General features: G+C 38.1%; 1 protein-coding gene across 1 annotated transcript in view; it reads right to left on the bottom strand.

The window, feature by feature from the left end:
- LOC120530948 (claudin-16-like) overlaps positions 1-19,511 on the bottom strand; it is a 55,891-nt gene that overhangs the window by 23,099 nt on the left and 13,281 nt on the right. The window contains exon 4 of the mRNA XM_039755790.1: positions 3,499-3,663. Coding sequence (XP_039611724.1) covers positions 3,499-3,663 — 165 coding nt within the window. The remainder of the gene's footprint in view (positions 1-3,498; positions 3,664-19,511) is intronic.

Here is a 19,511-nt window from a genome sequence, read left to right on the forward strand (position 1 = left end):
TATAAAGAGTTCTGGGATGTCATCGGCCTGGACTTATTGGAAGTGTTCCAATGGAGTTTTAAAACTGGCTTGTTACCAGAGCTGCCGTAGAGCCGTGATCACGCTGCTGCCGAAGAAGGGAGACTTGTGTCTCATTAAGAACTGGCGGCCTGTGTCTCTCTTATGCGCTGATTATAAAGTTCTCTCTAAAGCCTTAGCCAACAGGATGGTCCAAGTTTTAGGGAGAGTGGTGCATCCTGATCAGAATTACTGCGTGGCTGGCAGGTCCATCTTTAATAACATTTTTTTAATTCGGGACATTTTGGCTGCTGCAGAACTGTTTGGTTTTCAGACTGGTCTTATTTTTCTTGACCAGGAAAAAGCTTTTGACAGGGTCAGTCACTCATTTTATGGAATGCCATGAAGGCGTTTGGGTTTGGGGGGTCTTTTATTAAACATATTCGTTTACTTTATAGTGACATTTCTGGTATCATAAAGGTCAATGGTGGCTTGTGTGCACCTTTCAGTGTCAGAAGAGGAGTCAGACAGGGATGTTCTTTGTCCGGCATGTTATATGCTCTGGCGCTGGAGCCTTTCCTGGTGCACCTGAGGAAGGTGCTGACTGGTCTCTCCATCCCCAACTGCAACATGGACCCTGTGAAAGTCACTGCTTATGCAGATGATCTTGCTGTGGTCATCACAAGCCAGAAGGATTTGGACAAATTAACTGATTGTCTGAGGAATTACAGCAAAGCATCTTCGCTAAAGTGAATTGGAACAAAAGTAGTGCAGTGTTGGTTGGGAACTGGAAGGATGTAGTCCTCCTCGACTGAAGGGGTCTGCAGTGGACAACTGGAGGCTTCCTGTACCTGGGAGTCCATCTGGAGATGACCACTACATCCAAAAGAACTGGGAGGGTCTGTTGGACAAGGTTACAGCTCGGCTTGCCAAGTGGAAGTGGATACTCCCTCAGTTATCCTATAGAGGACGGATGCTGGTCATTAATAACCTGGTGACCTCCAGCCTGTGGCATAAGTGTATTTGTCTACAACCTCCACCTTTGCTTGTTCAGCAGATACAGAAGGCGATCATGGATTTTTTTTGGACTGGTACCCATTGGATACAGAAGGGCGTTCTATTTTACCATTGGATGAAGGCGGACAAGGACTTATTGACATTACCAGCAGGATTGCTGCTTTCCCTTCAGACCATTCAAAACTGCTGTATCCTGTCGAGCAGAGCCAGTGGATGAACTTAGCCGTACTCTTCTTTAAACAAGCCAGGCATATGGGACTTGGGAAAAGTTTACTGCTGTGCCACTTAGATAAGATCAAGACTTTACAGGTGCCAGGTTTTATAAAAGCCTTCTAGCAGCGTGGCAACTGCTGTTGATAAAAAAGGACTGTGATGACCTCTCCACATTTTGGGTCCTTCATGAACCACTGTTCTACAATCCTGCTGTTGGCACTGCTACAGGACTTTCTGAAAATTGTATTAATCATTTCATAATACATGGAATAACCACAATAAAGGACATAATTGACTGGGAAAATTACACTTGGAAAAGTGCACAAGTGGTAGCAGTGGAGACAGGGGTACACTCAGTCCGCCTAATGGAGAAGTTTCTGTGGCAGGTACAATCATCAATGGACAGGGAATCCATGACACTCCTGCACGGAATTTTCTCATCACAATTGAAGCCAACTGACGAAACACCTTTTCCAACGCTTACTGTGTCTCCGGCTGTTGAACTGAGGGATGGTGAGACTAATGTTTTAGCCTTAAGTTCTCTAGAGGCGTTATCTCTACCTACAGTGCCGGGGAAACAGCTGTACAGGATTTGTGTGAAGGTGAACAACCTGGAGCAGCTGAGGACACGAAGACACGACACACCATGGAGAGACAAGCTTGGAGCCCCTCAAGGACTGAACCCCGCATGGAGGTCGTTGTACAAGCCGCCATTGGCCAGTAGGGTGGGAGACCTGCAGTGGAGGTTGGTACATGGGATACTAGCGGTGAACTCCTTCTTATCGATTATATGTCCGGGGGTCTCAGATTGCTGCCCTTTTGTGGTCTGAGGGAAAGTGTCTTTCATGCATTTATGTATTGTGAGAGGCTCCAGACCTTTTTTAGTGAAATTGAAAGAATAGTAGAAGGGCTGGGGGTCCCGTATAATGGCACGGTGTTTGTGTTTGGGGTTAGAATTACAAAACACACCAGAGAAAATATGAACTTAATTAATTTTATTATCGGGCAAGCAAAACTGTCAATATGGAAGACCCGTAAAAACAAGATTACTGGGAGTGGAAATGAAAATGTTGTTGTATTTTTTAGAAAAGTATGTGAAAGTAGGATATTAGTGGATTTTAATTTTTATAAGTCCACAAATAATTTAGCAAAGTTTAAGGAAATGTGGTGCGTGAATAATGTGCTTTGTGTATGTGATGAAGATAATTTGCAATTTGTGCTTTGACTTTGGTGTTTCATTCCTTTATAAATTGGGTGGATAAATTGAGAATAAGTGGGATTGGAGGGTGGAAACAATGGGGGGGATTAGATAAATATATACTCCAAGAACAATATGAATATGTAATGGTTTAAAAATGAATATTCATCATTAGGAAAGTGTGTACGTGTTTTTTTGTAAGACTTAAGATTTTGAGTTTTTACTGTGTTTTTTTTTTGTATTTATTCCTGTGTTTATTTAATAAAGTTTGCTTTTAAAAATAAAAAAATATCTATCTATCTATCTATCTATCTATCTATCTATCTATCTATCTATCTATCTATCTATCTATTATATAGTGCCTTATCTATCTATCTATCTATCTATCTATCTATCTATCTATCTATCTATCTATCTATCTATCTATCTATCTATCTTGTCTTAAATTCTTAAGCAGTCCAATGATCCAATTTAATAAAATGAATATCTTAATGTAACTTTTTTATTCTGCGGTGCCCTGCCGGGGTTTGTTTCCTGCCTTGTGCCCTGTGTTGGCTGGGATTGGCTCCAGCAGACCCCCGTGACACTGTAGTTAGGATACAGCAGGTTGGATAATGGATGGATGGATGGAACTTTTTTATTTTTAGCCTCATAGTTATGTTTAATGGTGTATTCTATTCATCATGAAAGGGTAACCTCATAGTAAGTCAAATGGTCAACAGTAAATGAGCAACCCTTACTTAGACCGGAATGAATCAATAATTAATATGGTTATAGCAGCATATGCCATCACAAAGTGTTTTACACAGCAAACCCATTTACATTGTAGCATTAAACTTACAAAATAAAATTCAAACTGTAGCAAGAAAAGAGAAACATGCAAATTGTAGAAAGAGAAGCTGTGTTATGGTAAAGTTAATTACATAGAATTAATGCAGTAAAGAGGGGGAAAATCTTAAGTCACAAATTACTCTAAATGTTACAGTTAAGGGAAGTTCATGAACAATCTACTGGGGACTACTTGTCCACTTGCTTACAAACTATGACTTAATTGGAATTAATCTTCATCCTACCTCCTACCCCAAATATGAATCCTGCCATGTAACACATTCTCAATTTAATATGGGGCTCTTCTTTGAGAAACTTTACAAACTCCAAGCCGAAGACCAGGACGATGAGGGCAAAGCTGGCTAAGATGTCCGCTGTGATCATCAGTGCTCTTGTCAACACAATTTTCACTGTGAAATTCAAAACAAAGAACGGTAAAAGCTTTAAAATGAACACAAGTAGAGGCAAATCCTGTTTAGAGGGGTAAATCCTGTAAAAAAAGTAACATATGATGGAAAGAAATTGGCAATGGGAGTTACTTAAAAGATACAGGAGTAGTGGGCCATCAAGTCTTTTTAAGCCTTCAGTGACGGCCTAAGGAAAAAATCATGACTGAATTTAACCACAAAAAAAATATCTCTTTTATTTCTTAAACTGATATCCCATTGCTAAGTTTCTTGTTACATGACTGAATTTGTTTCTGAAAGGTAAGTGTGAATTTGAGGTCACCTGAAAGTAGCACCAGTGGTTGTCTCAGGCTAAATGTATGCTCCAAAGTTGGATCAAACTATCAGAACAGTCAGTGGTCACACATTGCATTAGGGAGTACGTAGAAAACCATTCATGACAGAGTTTCTGGGAGGCCATGAGGATTAACAATGGAAATTAAATGGATAGGTCCAAATAAAGTTTAAAGAATTTTAAGAACCTAAGAAATAAAGGGCTTTCAATCAAGAAATTCAGAGTAGTCAAAAACACACCAGGGTCAAAGCTTATAAATCAGAAAAAAGAAAAACAAGTAAAAGTCAAAAACAATGTGTAGTCAAGTTTTAAATCTAACTGATTTTTCTTTCCCTCACTAGCACATCATACTTTGTTTTATTTTTAGGTTTTGGGCCAAAAGTTTGAAAAAAAAAAAAAAAATATGTAATGACAGCACATGAATAACTGAAAACAAATAATGAAAATAATAAAAATACCAACCAGTCCAAATAATACACAAAATAAATCTGGATGTTGGCAATTGTGTTCTTGACAGACAGATGCACCCTATTGTTTTTCATCACCAGATTTTTGTGGGGAACATGGCACTAGAGAGAGAGGAGAGAGGTTAGGAGCAGGCGCTGATACAGCGCATCACAACACCCACCACATGACAAACCAACTCAGGATCCCAGATTAGGGCCCGAGTGCAGCCATGCAATGGGTGACACCTCAGCACCACACTAGTGCAGATGGAATGGAACCAATGTGAGGTTTTTTATGGTGGGCTGGAGATGGCACTAAATTATTCATAAATGACCCGAAAGTGTTCTAATCATGAACAGAATAACATGGTTTTGTGTATAGCAGGGGTATCAACTGATTATTTTTAATACGGCCTGTGTCATCTGTATTCAAAATATATTATACATGTGACCTTTGACGACAGGTCGGTTTTCTCAAAAGACCTCCTTTAATGTCCATTTCAAATATTGATCATATTTATGTATAATTTTGCCACATGAAATTTACACACCAGTCATCAGTGTTAGATTGCTATTATTTGCACAAAACAGCACATCACAGATAATCAACTGCTAGAACAGGAACTGCTAATGATCCAACAGAAGAAATGTGAAAATAACACGCCACACTGCCGTAAAGTACGTTAAGTGTTTTAAGATGATGACAAATATATATAGACAGATAAAAAGATAGAGTCACACACGCATGAATGGAAGACAACTTCAGGGCTTGTTGTCTTGTAATTCCACCCGAGTTCAGTATTGGAACCAACTCCTAATGCCTTTCATTTCACTTCACCCTTAGACTATGGCATGAAGAACTGTGACATAATTTCTGGATACCATCTCTTTGAACCTGCTCCTTCCTCCAGGCCTGATATAAATAGGATGTCACCACCATCGGCTCAGTGTCTGAAAAGACCTAATTTGGAGAAGCATCAGTCTTCTGCGGTACTTACTGACAGGTCTATATCTATACTAATAAAAGGCAAAGCCCTCACTGACTCACTCACTGACTCACTCACTCACTCATCACTAATTCTCCAACTTCCCGTGTAGGTAGAAGGCTGAAATTTGGCAGGCTCATTCCTTACAGCTTCCTTACAAAAGTTGGGCAGGTTTCATTTCGAAAGTCTACGCGTAATGGTCATAACTGGAAGGTATTTTTCTCCATTTACTGTAATGGAGTTCAGCCAGTTCCGTGGGGGGCGGAGTTTCGTGTGACATCATCACGCCTCGCACGTAATCACGTGAACTGACTGTCAACGCACTATGTAGAAAACCAGGAAGAGCTCCAAAACGCGCTGAAGAAAACATGCATTATAAAAACATGCATTATATAATTGAGAAGGCAGCGAAACAATAAGAAGCGAGCGAGTGACATATACTACCATATTAATGAGTGCTGCTACTTCGGAAAGAAAGGTGTAAACCTAAACTTTAAATTAAGTTAATAGATAGGGTGCCGCTGGTGTTTCTCATGCCCACGGGTAATGCGGGATATAAGTTTAATGAGAGGACGCAGGATATAAACAAGAGTTTTGATCACTTTGTAACTAAGTTAAAATTGTAGGTGAAGGGATGTGCTTATGCAAATTCCGAGAGACTGTGTTTGTGGGGGATTGACAGTTAACGCAGTTGGGGGAGTCACGTCATCATATCCCCTCCCATTTACCTCATTTCGCTCTGAGCTGAGATCCATGCTACGCGTCTTCGAGCAACTTCATCACACTCCCACCAAATACTCACAGAAAAATCCACAAGTTAATACACACGCTGTCTCTAGAGTTTCTCCACACTCAATGTATTCCTCGCGCCCCCTTTATACCCTCTAATCTCCCATTGCAATTCAGATACCTCCAATTTCCTGTAAGGCTCAGCTGCGCGATGACAAGTAATAAGTCTCAAAGACAGACCCTACAAAACGATGCCATTGATTTCAGGCAAGATTGCTTTTCTCGTGGACAACTATACTTGCATTCTCAAAAGTGAGCTTGCGCAGCTTCGTATATACAACCGGAGTGCAGCCAGAAACTTTTAAGTACCGGATCTTAGATAACATTAAATTAAGCCGTAGACATCGCAACATCACACAAGATAGCAGCTCACGAGAACTTACTGAGCATGATGCAGTGATCACTTCCATGCATCAAACCTGTTCAAAAAATGCATTACACAATTTACAAGGTGATGGCTTTCTATGGCGTTCGTTTATAAAGCAGCGGAGAGGCTGTGTGAAGGCAGCTACACAGAAAAAGCAGAGCGCCACACTTTGAATGTATTGCTGGCATCACCGTTATACCCTCTGATCTCCCATTTGAATTGAAATGCCTCAAATTTCCAGTAAGGCTCTGCTTCGTGATGACAATTATTAAGTCTCAGGGACACACCCTACAAAAGGTTGCCATTGATTTGAGGCAACATTGCTTTCCTCCTGGACAAAACTATACGTTGCATTCTCAAAAGTTATATATATATCCCCCCGATCTACAATACTGTCAAATAAACGACCCACACACCATAGCGCAACATGAGAGGCTTCACCTTTAGCGCTGACGTCTTAGGTTCGATTCGCGAGAGTGGGTGCAGTGCGTGTGTACTGCCTGATGAGCCCAGAATTCGGGTGAAGCACGTGCCGCGTACTGTTTGCATTATTTGATAGTAAAACTATTTCAATATATTCAATATATATATATCAGCTTAATGATTCATTTTACTATCGCAACCCCTGTTTGGGAAGAAGTATGAAAAAATATGAGGTTAACGCAGAAAACCAGATCACCAATTTAAGCTTTAGGAATCATAGATACTTTATTCGACATCAATGATTGTTTTGGTAAAGCCATACTCGTGTAATCCTCCTTCCATGTTATAATATTTCCGCGACTAGCCAAGATTAAATGAACGGAAAAAAAGTAAGAGCGAAGCGAGGGTGATACAGGCAGGCAGGCGACAGCTCAATAGCTCGAATTTGGATATACTACAGTAGGTTCTATTTAGTTGCCAGAAATATCTTTGGTAGGAATGGAAGTTGGATTTAGTCTTTAAATTTCTATGGTGAAGAAAAATTTATGCAATGATGATTAAATTTAACTTTCATTCCTACTAAACATATTTCTGTCGACCAAATAAAAATTACTTATATTTAAAATTTAAATAGAACTTGAACAGCACTAAGTGCACGTAAGATTATGAGTCATCCGTTTTAACAAGCAGCATATTGCACTGATACGAAATAGCCTGCCCATTTAATTATTTACGAATGGATAGATAAATTAAGATTTTGTACAAATAATGTTTTAAATTTTTCTTCCTCAGTGGATTCTGGCACCCCCAGCAACAGCTTCTAGCACCCCAAAGGAGATATGTGTATATATATATATATATATACAGTAATCCCTCGCTATATCGCGCTTCGACTTTCGCGGTTTCACTCTATCGATTTTAAATGTAAGCACATCTAAATATATATCACAGATTTTTCGCTGGTTCGCGGATTTCTGCAGACAGTGGGTCTTTTAATTTATGCTACACGCTTCCTCAGTTTGTTTGCCCTGTTGATTTCATACAAGGGATGCTATTGGCGGATGGCTTAGAAGCTACCCAATCAGAGCATGTATTACATATTAACTAAAACTCCTCAATGCTATAAGATATGCATCCCGCTGAGCTTGATTGTTTGCTTGTCTCTGCCTCTCTCTCACCCTCTCTGACATTCTCTACGCCTGACGGAGGGGCTGTTTGCACAGAGGCTGTTTGCTTAAAAGATACTGACGCTCCTCTAAAAAAATGCCGCTTTATTGCGGTGCTCGGCATATTTAAAAGCACACGTATTGATTTTTTGATTGTTGCTTTAATTTCGCTCTCTCTCTCTGACGTTCTCTGCGCCTGACGGAGGAGATGTGAGCAGAGAGGCTGTTTGCACAGAGGGGCTGTTTGCTTAGAAGATACTGACGCTCCTCTAAAAAATGCCGGCAAACTTAAAAGCACACATATTGATTTTTTGATTGTTTGCTTTTCTTTTGGCTCTTTCTCTCTCTCTCCTCTGAAATTCTCTGCTCCTGAAGAGAAGAAGATCTATTTGCATTCTTTTAATTGTGAGAAAGAACTGTAATCTCTGTCTTGTCATGGAGGACAGTTTAAACTTTTGACTAAAGGGTGTTATTTCATGTCTAGAGGGCTCTAATAATGTTAACAGTGTGGGAGAGTTTATAAGGGCTTAAAATATATAAAAATAACTACACAAACATATGGTTTCTACTTCACGGATCAAGGAGGGATTACTGTATATATATATACATACATATAGATATACATATATAGATAGATAGATATAGGTGTATGTAAATGTGTGTCTGTATATATGTAGATATGTGTGTATATATATATATATATATATATATATATATATATATATGCCAGCAACACTCATGACAATGACAAAAATATTACATTGTCAATCATGTTACATTATTATTAAAATGTTTCCTTTTCTTTTTCATTACTTCTTTAACACACTACTTTTCTGCTGCAAAGCGCGGGTATTTTGCTATATTTGCATATGTATATATGTGTATATGTATATATATATGTATATGTATATATATGCATATATATGTATATGTATATATACTGTATATATGTATGTGTGTGTGTCTGTGTATGTGTGTTTGTCTGTGCCTATATATATGACAGCAACACTCATATCAGTGACAAAACAATTACATTAACAATCATCTTACGTTATTTTTAAAATGTTTCCATTTCTTTTTTCATAACTTCTTTAACACACTACTTCTCCGCTGCGAAGCGCTGGTATTCTGCTAGTTGTCTATAAGGTTTCAGGCTTTCAGATTCGCATATCCTATGTTTGCTGATGTATTCACATTACTAAAATTATTTCTGAAAGTCTTGGTCAGCCTGTGTTGATTCATTAATACAAAGATATTGTTTGCTCTGCAATGCACTGTCGTTTAGAAAAGTTCTTAAATAATTTCTTAGAAAGTGCAATATGAAACATCAAAATGCTTTAGAAATGAAAGAAGAGAAAGGCAACATATAGAAAATAAGTGTTTTTTTTTTCTGTTTTTCAACTGTGAGCATCTGATGAGTGATGTGTCAAAAGCACATACAGAAGCAAAAGTTGAACCTTTACTTATGATGATATAAAAGATATGAGACAGCCTATTACCATTATCAGTTGCATCTTATAAATGGATGTACAACACACTTATAGTAAATGAGTCAAAAACTAATATCTTTCACTATAACTCACGGACAATAAGTTTAGTATTTCTAGTGATTATATCTCTGCTCTGCAAATACTTATTTTCACAAAGCAGTCAACCATTTTGTGCAACAATAAATAAAAAGGGTTTTGTGCTGCGTTTATTATTTCTTTGTCTTTGTTTGTACGGGATAAGATTTGTAGGAAAGAAGAGCCACATAAGTAAAATTATACCTCAAGAATTAGGAATGACTAGTTAGTATGATCCATCCATTATCCAACCCGCTGTATTCTAACTACAGGGTCATGGGGGGTCTGCTGGAGCCAATCTCAGCCAACACAGGGCGCAAGGCAGGAAGCAAACCCCGGGCAGGGCACCAGCCCACCGAAGGGCTAGTATATGATAAAAAAAAATGTAAAATACATTAAATGGAATGTATATCTTACTGCAGTAAATACATAAGTATAATTAATGGATAAAAAATTATTTAACTTAATGTGTATTAACATTTAGGTAGTGTTTCATCTGCCAATATCAATTAATTGCTTCAATGTACAAGAATATTTTATGATTAATTGTTGCATTTTCATAGACTCACAATGATGCTGACTTAAAACATCGAATATCTGTAAAAATAATATATATAATACACAAATGTAGAATGCAGGTATCATCTTAAGGTTCTGAACAACCTCATTTAGTTTTTCTGTCATACAGTTGTGCTTGAAAGTTTGTGAACCCTTTAGAATTTTCTATATTTCTGCATAAATATGACCAAAAACATCATCAGATTTTCACTCAAGTCCTAAAAGTAGATAAACAGAAACCAGTTAAACAAATAAGACAAAAATATTATACTTGGTCATTTATTTATTAAGAATGAAATGATTGAATATTACATATTTATAATTTGGAAAAGTATGTGAATCTTTGCTTTCAGTATCTGGTGTGACCCCCCCTTTACAGCAATAACCACAACTCAACATTTCCGGTGACTTTTGATCATTCCTGCACACCGGCTTGGAGGAATTTTAGCCCACTCCTCCGTACAGAACAGCTTCAACTCTGGGATGTTGGTGGGTTTCCTCACATTAACTGCTCGCTTCAGGTCCTTCCACAACATTTCGATCAGTTTAAGGTAAGGACTTTGACTTGGCCATTCCAAAACATTAACTTTATTCTTCTGTAACCATTCTTTGGTAGAACGACTTGTGTGCTTAGGGTCGTTGTCTTGCTGCCTGACCCACCTTCTCTTGAGATTCAGTTCATGGACAGATGTCCTGACATTTTCCTTTAGAATTCTCTGATATAATTCAGAATTCATTGTTCCATCAATGAAGGCAAGCCGTCCTGGCCCAGATGCAACAAAACAGGCCCAAACCATGATACTACCACCACCATGTTTCACAGATAGGATGAGGTTCTTATGCTGGAATGCAGTGTTTTCCTTTCTCCAAACATAACGTTTTTCATTTAAACTAAAAAAGTTCTATTTTGGTCTCATCCGTCCACAAATCATTCTTCCAATAGCCTTCTAGTTTGTCCACGTGATCTTTAGCAAACTGCAGACGAGCAGCAATGTTTTTTTTTGGAGAGCAGTGGCTTTCTCCTTGTAACCCTGCCATGCACACCATTGTTGTTCAGTGTTCTCCTGATGGTGGACTCATGAACATTAGCCAATGTGAGAGAGGCCTTCAGTTGCTTAGAAGTTACCCTGGGGTCCTTTGTGACCTCACTGACTATTACACACCTTGCTCTTAGAGTGATCTTTGTTGGTCGACCACTCCTGGGGAGGGTAACAATGGTCTTGAATTTCCTCCATTTGTACACAATCTGTCTGACTGTGGATTGGTGGATTCCAAACTCTTTAGAGATGGTTTTGTAACCTTTTCCAGCCTGAAGATCAACAACTCTTTTTCTGAGGTCTTCAGAAATCACCTTTGTTCGTGCCATGATACACTTCCACAAACGTGTTATGAAGAGCAGACTTTGATAGATTTCTGTTCTTTAAATCACACAGGGTGCCCACTCACACCAGATTGTCATCCCACTGATTGAAAACACCTGACTCAAATTTCACCTTCAAACTAACTGCTAATCCTAGAGGTTCACATACTTTAGCCACTCACAAATATGTAATACTAGCAGAATACCCGCGCTTCGCAGCGGAGAAGTAGTGTGTTAAAGAAGTTATGAAAAAGAAAAGCAAACATTTTAAAAATAACGTAAAATGATTGTTAATGTAATTGTTTTGTCATTGATATGGGTGTTGTTGTCATATCTATTTATATTATATATATATATATATATATATATATATATATATATATATATATATATATATATATAGCAAAATACCTCGATTGGCAGCGAGAAGTAAAAAGAAAAGGAAACATTTTAATAATAACGTAACATGATTGACAATGTAATTGTTTTGTCATTGTCATGAGTGTTGCTGGCATATATACAGTATATATATATATATATACACACATCTATACACATACATATATACAGTTATATATATATACATATACACACATACATATATATACATACTGTATATATACACACACACATATATACATACTGTATATACAACATATACATATCTACATATATACTGTATATACACATATATATACAAATCTACATATATATATCTACATATATATATTAGAGGTGGGACTCGATTAAAAAAATTAATCCAATTAATTAGAGGCTGTGTAAGAATTAATCTTGATTAATCGTATGTAATCGCACACGTAAATTTGCCCCAAATCGCAAATGTTTTTTTTTTTAATTTAAAACGGTTTTAGTGGGCTTACAGAATCAAATAATAGACATGGACATGAATATTGTAAACTGAAGCTGTTTTAATTTCTGAAAAAAAAAGCTTTTAAACTGCATTTGAATTCAAAACAGAAACAAAAATATCATCCCTGGTTAAAATTGGGCAGACTTAAAAATAAAGTGGTAGTTTAAGTACTTTAAGTACATTTTCAGAATAGTATTGTCTTTAAATAATAATAACCAAAATTTCAACATAAAGTGCAGTTTTCTTCTTAAAAAAATAAGTCAGAAACATAAAAGGTAATTTGACCAGCTTACTCTTTAAACTCTGAGTAACATTAGCCAAAATTATTTTGTACATTAGGCTAAAACAGTGTGATCATTGAACATTTTGTAATTAGATGTAATTAGAATTACTAACGGTCACGAAAGTCCAATGATCCCCAGTAAGAGCCACAAATTCCGCTTTCTGTAATGCATCTAATTTTGCTTGCTTTTCAGTGTGCACAAAACCATGCTTTTATCAAGGCTTCGCGGGTAGTCGAAATGATCAGTCGTAGGAACGCGCTTTATTCCGACTCTAACATTTTTGTAGCTGTGATGTGTGCATCAGTGTAATGGATGTACCAGGAAATCATGCATTGACAAAAGTTCCGTTTGCTTGGAATTGAAAGTGTGATTAAATGCGTTATTTTTTAACGCGTTATGGAGTACATGCATCGAAGATTCTCAGCTGTGCTTGTGCTAAGAAAGGGAAACATTTTTAAAATAACGTAACATGATTCTGCATTAACCTAATATTTTTTCATACGTCCCAAACCAAGGAGATGCGAAGGTAAAATGAATCAGGTAGCGCGCGTACATAGTCAGTACACCCTCTCGGGAATCAAACCTCGAATGTCGGCGTTAGAGGCTAAGACTCTACAATTAGCCACAGCGTGTGGCTTGTCTATGCTAAAGTATGTATTGTAGATCGGGGTATATATATACATTTATATATATATACCCGTGTACCGCAGTGGAGAAGTAGAAGTTATGAAAAGAAAAGGGAACATTTTAAAAATAACGTAACATGATTGTCAATATACAGTAATTGTTTTGTGAGTGTTATTGAATGTTGCAGTCATCAAGGATTTGATTATCATTATTTCTTTCAATCAGGCTCGTATTTGTAGGATGTGTTCAAGTTACATTCCGTGTTTGTTAATCGTTGTAAAGATAAGAGGTTTCATTCATCGATTAGTTCCTTACTGCATCAATAAACAGCTCGTCTTCCTCTTTATCTGAGACGTGACAAACTGCATGCACGTTTTTTTACGCTGTCTTCCTTTAACAGGACATTCACTTTTTCCACCGTGTGCTTTGTTTCCGCAGTAGCTGCACTTATGAATATGATTGTATGTATAAGACGCTTCATATTTTTTTGCTGCCTTCTCAATTGTGTAATTCGGTTTTTGTTCAGCACTCTTTGGAACTGTTGCTTTTTGTCTGCGCATTGCGTCAGTTCACGTGAGCCGCTTGGTGTTCTTGCATCGAAGGTTCCCAGCTGTACTGGTGCCATCTCGTGTAATGTCAGCTAAGACCCGGCACTTAAAAGTTTCTCTCGCAGTTTCAATGAGTTTGTGCCAAACACCACCCTGACCATCTCATCTTCCTCTGCATAAGCGCAGTCCTTCACCCATGAATATTTACCGGCAGTGTTTGTATTGGATTGCCGCTGATGGACGGCCTTATATGGGCAGGCACTAAATTACAAACGCTAGTGGCAGCCTGTCTATGAACTTAATTTAATATAAACTTACGGTTCACGCCGTGCTTTGTTTCCGCAGTAGCTGTTCTTATGAATATGCTTGTATGCATCATTTGCTTCATAATGTTTTTCTGCCTTCTCAATTGTGAAATGGCGTTTTGTGCTCATCGCTGTTTGGAGTTCTTCCTTGTTCTCTACGTACTTACGTAGGAGGCGTGATGATGTCACACGAAACTCCGCCCAGCCATCTCCAACTCAAGACTCCATTACATTATATGGGGAAAAATAGCTTCCAGTTATGACCCTTATGCGTAGAATTTCGAAATGAAACCTGCCCAACTTTTGTAAGTAAGCTGTAAGGAATAAGCCTGCCAAATTTCAGCCTTCTACCTACACGGGAAGTTGGAGAATTAGTGATGAGTCAGTGAGTGAGTGAGTGAGTGAGTGAGTGAGTGAGTGAGTGAGGGCTTTGCCTTTTATTAGTATAGATTCAATCATATTCCTCAATTAATAAATGACCAAGTATAATATTTTTGTCTCATTTGTTTAACTGGTTTCTCTTTATCTACTTTTAGGACTTGAGTGAAAATCTGATGATGTTTTAGGTCATATTTATGCAGAAATATAGAAAATTCTAAGGGGTTCATAAACTTTCAAGCACAACTGTATGTGCAGTATAAGCAGTTTGGGCAAACACTGGTCTTTAGCTGATGTAGCTAAATCTAATTGTAATACTGTAATGATGATAGACTTGTAGGTGTTTACTGCATTTACTTTACAGATGTAAGCAGTATACTAATCTGTGATTCTATTTTTTGATGATTGTATGATTGGATTTCCACTCAATTTATCTGTTAAATGCAGGAAATTTCTTTACCATAGCAGTACTTCTTAAAGTCACTCCTGGAGGCTCCATGTGGCTGCAAGTTTTTGTTTCCGCCAGATTCACAACACTTAATGCTGAAAGGCTGTAACTACCTCAAGCGTCAACCTCATACTCATTAGTCAATGGTGGAGAATAAAAACTTTAAAAGCAAACTATGAAAATCAATACTAAATGATTCCCATGTAGCATATGTAAATGCTTTGTACATTCTAATAAAAAATATCAAACTTAGTTTAATTATGTCAACATTGACCCCAAAACATAAAAACTAGGCAATAGCACCTTGTTTCATTTTGCTAGGAGTTTGAGAACCACTGGCCTAGAGTAATATGAATCATTCATTGCATTTCAAATCTAAAGTAAAACTTTTAGGTTATGGTCTCCTTTTTCGAGCTTGTTACAACCAGTTTTTTTTTTATATTGATCAAATGAAAGGGCCCTAATAATGTATACACGTAGAGGCTCATGACTTCTAGATCCATCACTAATTCCAGCCCACATTGGGTACATTTGTTGTTATTTTTGGCTCTCAATAAAACTGTTTGACACCCCTTCTGTAGAGGTTGCTACTGCCCATCCTACCATTGCTGTACATATTTTCATTCATCTTCCATACATTCTTAAAACATCCAAAAAGAAAGTAACTGAGCAGGGGATTCATATGTATCTCTTATGAGTTGTGGGTCAGCACCAATATGTTTCAAGCAGTAGACTCAGCAAACACAGCAGTAATTGATTATTGCTTACTAGCCAACCCGTGGCGTAGCATACACCGCATATAATTATTTATTGATGAGTGAACACTTCCTGAAAGACACAGTTGTCCAAATGGGGAGGGTTTGAGGATACAACTCTCAGTGAATGAAAAGATGGAACTCCAATCACCCGTGACTGAAAACAGGTTTTGGCAGATACAGGCATATTTTTTTGAAAGTTTGTCCTTGTGCCTTATTGATAGTCATTGCAAACGCCAATATAACAGGAAATTGTCTGCGTGTAAAAGGCAAATTAGAATCTGATGGGGTCAGGGAAATCCGGGGAATAAGGACAGTTTGTGAGGTAGCAGATGTAGTAGACTTACTGTCCAGTACATTGTGGTGCTGGTAACAGAAAGTCTAGTGTCGTTACAAAGACCTTTTGCTGGCATGAGGTTCCTGACAAGCATGATGACTGAAGCAATTTTAAATTTGAGTTTATGCGGAGGCATGCCAGTGGGAGTAAGACTCGAGGAATTCTTCGGGGAATGCAAGTTGATCTACAGGATTGACTGTGACGATGGAGTCAACGCTGTTGAAAGTTATTTCATCGTAAGGGATAAGTTTCAGCACCTGTTTATTAAGGTGTAGTGAGTCTTCGTTGGTGACACTTAATATAGCTTGCATACTGAGTTGTTCCAGAGTGACAGTTGAGAAGTCGATGTCGCCATATAATTGCCTTGAGAGCGATGTTGGAAGCCTGCTGAGGGTGAGAGTTGGCGGGTGGGGCCTTGTCGTGCGTTCCCCGTGACATGGGAGGAGGGTTAGAGTGGGCGTTCGTGGCTCTTTCGTGTGTAACCCATGGACGGGGCTCTGTTAGAGTTGGCGGACGGGGCTCTGTGAGTTGGCGGTCATGGCTCTCTGTCTTACGTGCGGTGAAAAGTCAACGTGGCTCAGAGGTGCATGTGGACTTTTGCACAGACAAAAGCAACTGAGGCTGTGTTTGGTGAGTGGTTGCGTGTGGGCACATGAGCAGGCAGTGCACATGCCTCGAGGGCGACGCTGGACGCAGGAGGACGGTTACAGTTGGTGTGCGTGGCTCTATCGTGCGTATCCCATGACGCGGTAGGAGGGTTAGAGTTGGTGGGCGGGGCTATGTTGAGCGTATCCCATGGATTTAGAGTTGGCGGGTGTGGCTCTCTGTCTTGCTTGCACTTACTGTCTTGCGTGCCCTTAGTGAATTATATATATAAATTCTTCAACATTTCTCCCTGTATCTGCGTGGGTTTCCTCCGGGTACTCCTGTTTCCTCTCACACTCCAAAGACATGCAGGTTAGGTGCATTGGCGATTCTAAATTGTCCCTAGTGTATGCTTGGTGTGTGTGTGTGCGTGTGTGCCCTGCAGTGGATTGGTGCCCTGCCCAGGGTTTGTTTCCTGCCTTGCACCCTCTGTTGGCTGGGATTGGCTCCAGCAGATCCCTGTGACCCTGTAGTTAGGATATAGCGGGTTGGATAATGGATGGATGGATTCTTCAACATTAGCTATCTCGTCACAGTTTATTAAGAAAGCAGATATGTGTAGATGTCACAGACAAGAATAAATGCAGAACAAGGATGGGCTAACCTTAAAAACAGCATCGATTTCATTTACCTTTATTTTTCTTAATGTAACTCAAAGTATTATGGTATGTTTTGTTTTGTTTATCCAACACTTACCAATTTAAATGTTTGTAGCATGGTAGTTTATATTGTATATTTATACAGTTGGAAATGAGTAGTAGGAAATTAACCAAAGGGTCTAGTGGTTAAGTTAGTTTTTGAAATGAAAACTAGAACCCACCAGGTTCCTAAGTTTCATTTTTCATTACATGCTTCTGTTGGGCAAAAGTTAACTTCCATGATGCAAACACAGTACATACCTTTAGCAACAAAAGAAAAAATGTCATTGTGAATTAAAGCTTTACTGATTCCACTCGCAGGTTCATTTAAGGCATTGAATAAGTGAGCTGCCAAAAGGAGACCTGACATTCTGTTGTTATTGCTTGGAAGGAAGCACATTATTTTGTCAGTAATTTGGATCAGAGCTAATGAAAAGAAAAAGCAATTTCCACTAGTTGTCATTGTGTGTTCTAGGGCTGTCACTCAGATTCAAGTTAATCCAAGTTAATATGAAAAACAAACCTATTAAGGCCTCCATAATCATAATTGTTCTACTTGTTCATTTAATTGCTGGAGTAATTCCTTGTACTAACTTTTGGCTGTACCTTTTTACGGTAATTAAAGAAAAAGTGCTCTACCAATGTGGATTAAAATATAAATTACAATAAAAAGATCCCTGTTTTCTTGTGGATGAGGGAGACTTGAGTACAAATTGGTAGCTTGCTGTGCTTTCCACTAATTAGGATTTTAATCTAGCTGTGTTGTTTATATGCTTTGTGAAGTCTCATGTCTGCTTGAAAACAAGTCAAATTCCTTTGGGTTTCATGGAATAAGTCTTGGGGCCTCATAAATCACAGATAAATATTAAAAAAATAATAAATCATGTAGAAAGAAAAATAATTTGACATGGTTAGAGATACATATCTTTTTGGATCAATAAAATATCTCTTCATCCATTTCTGAGCCTGATTCATTTGTATGTCTTTGGGATGTGGCAGATCAAGTGAAACCAAAAATTAATATAGAGTTTATAAACAAGTAGACATGAAAAAGTAAGAGTGTTGTATCTTAAAAACTTTTTTACCTTGTTTTTCAACATCACAACAGTTATAAAGACACTTCTGTTTTAAACACAGATGCAGTAAGACATTTGTTAATAGCAGATTTCTTTTGCCAGTAAGAGGCTTGTTATATTATCTCACATTTGTGTGTTGTACTGATATTTTGTCTTTTATTCTTCTGCATTTTTTGGATTCAGTTTTTACTTTTTTACTAGTGTGAGGGATTGCCCAGAAGAAATATGCAGCACAAGACAGTGAGACGATCTGAGGAACATTAGGGTAACTTATTAAAATGAATTTGCTTTCCATACTCTGATTACTTTTTAAAGTAAGGAGTAACCTATAACAATACCAAATTTTATTGAAGTCAAAATGTCTGTTATTATTATCCTAAATGTACAGTTACTCAACTCTTCTGCAGGGCTCAATCGCATGGAAAGAGTGTGCTGTGTACAATTTGGTAACAGGAACATATTAATAAAGTGTCATTATAGTTTTCATCCAGCTATATGCTATAAATTTATTGAATCAGTGGATCGGGTTACACAGTGAGCAGTGTCCATACGTCATATTTTAGGAGGCTCAGGTCTAGGACACCAAAAGGGGATGGATGTTATTTACTTCACAACACGTGAAACACTAAACATATTTATAAAACACAAGAAAATTATCACAGGCTTCATGGTTGTTTTCGGATTCACAGTGGCCATGGATGATGTTTAACTCATTTTTGAGCAGATTATTGCTAAAGGAGATCTCTAGAAGCATACTTGAGCGTGTAAATGAAGGTTTTTAAGAAACCAGGTTTCTGCCTAAACCAGGTTACTCACCTTATCCTGTTTTTGTGGCGCCATGTTGTTACAGGAGAAATGTTATTTCCCTCCAGCTAGCTAGGTGGCAGCACATCATTCGAAAAGCAAATCAACTGAGACCATATCGCTACCTTAGGATAGCATGGA

The sequence above is a fragment of the Polypterus senegalus genome, chromosome 6 (assembly GCF_016835505.1).
Source record: "Polypterus senegalus isolate Bchr_013 chromosome 6, ASM1683550v1, whole genome shotgun sequence".
Lineage (NCBI taxonomy): Eukaryota > Metazoa > Chordata > Cladistia > Polypteriformes > Polypteridae > Polypterus > Polypterus senegalus.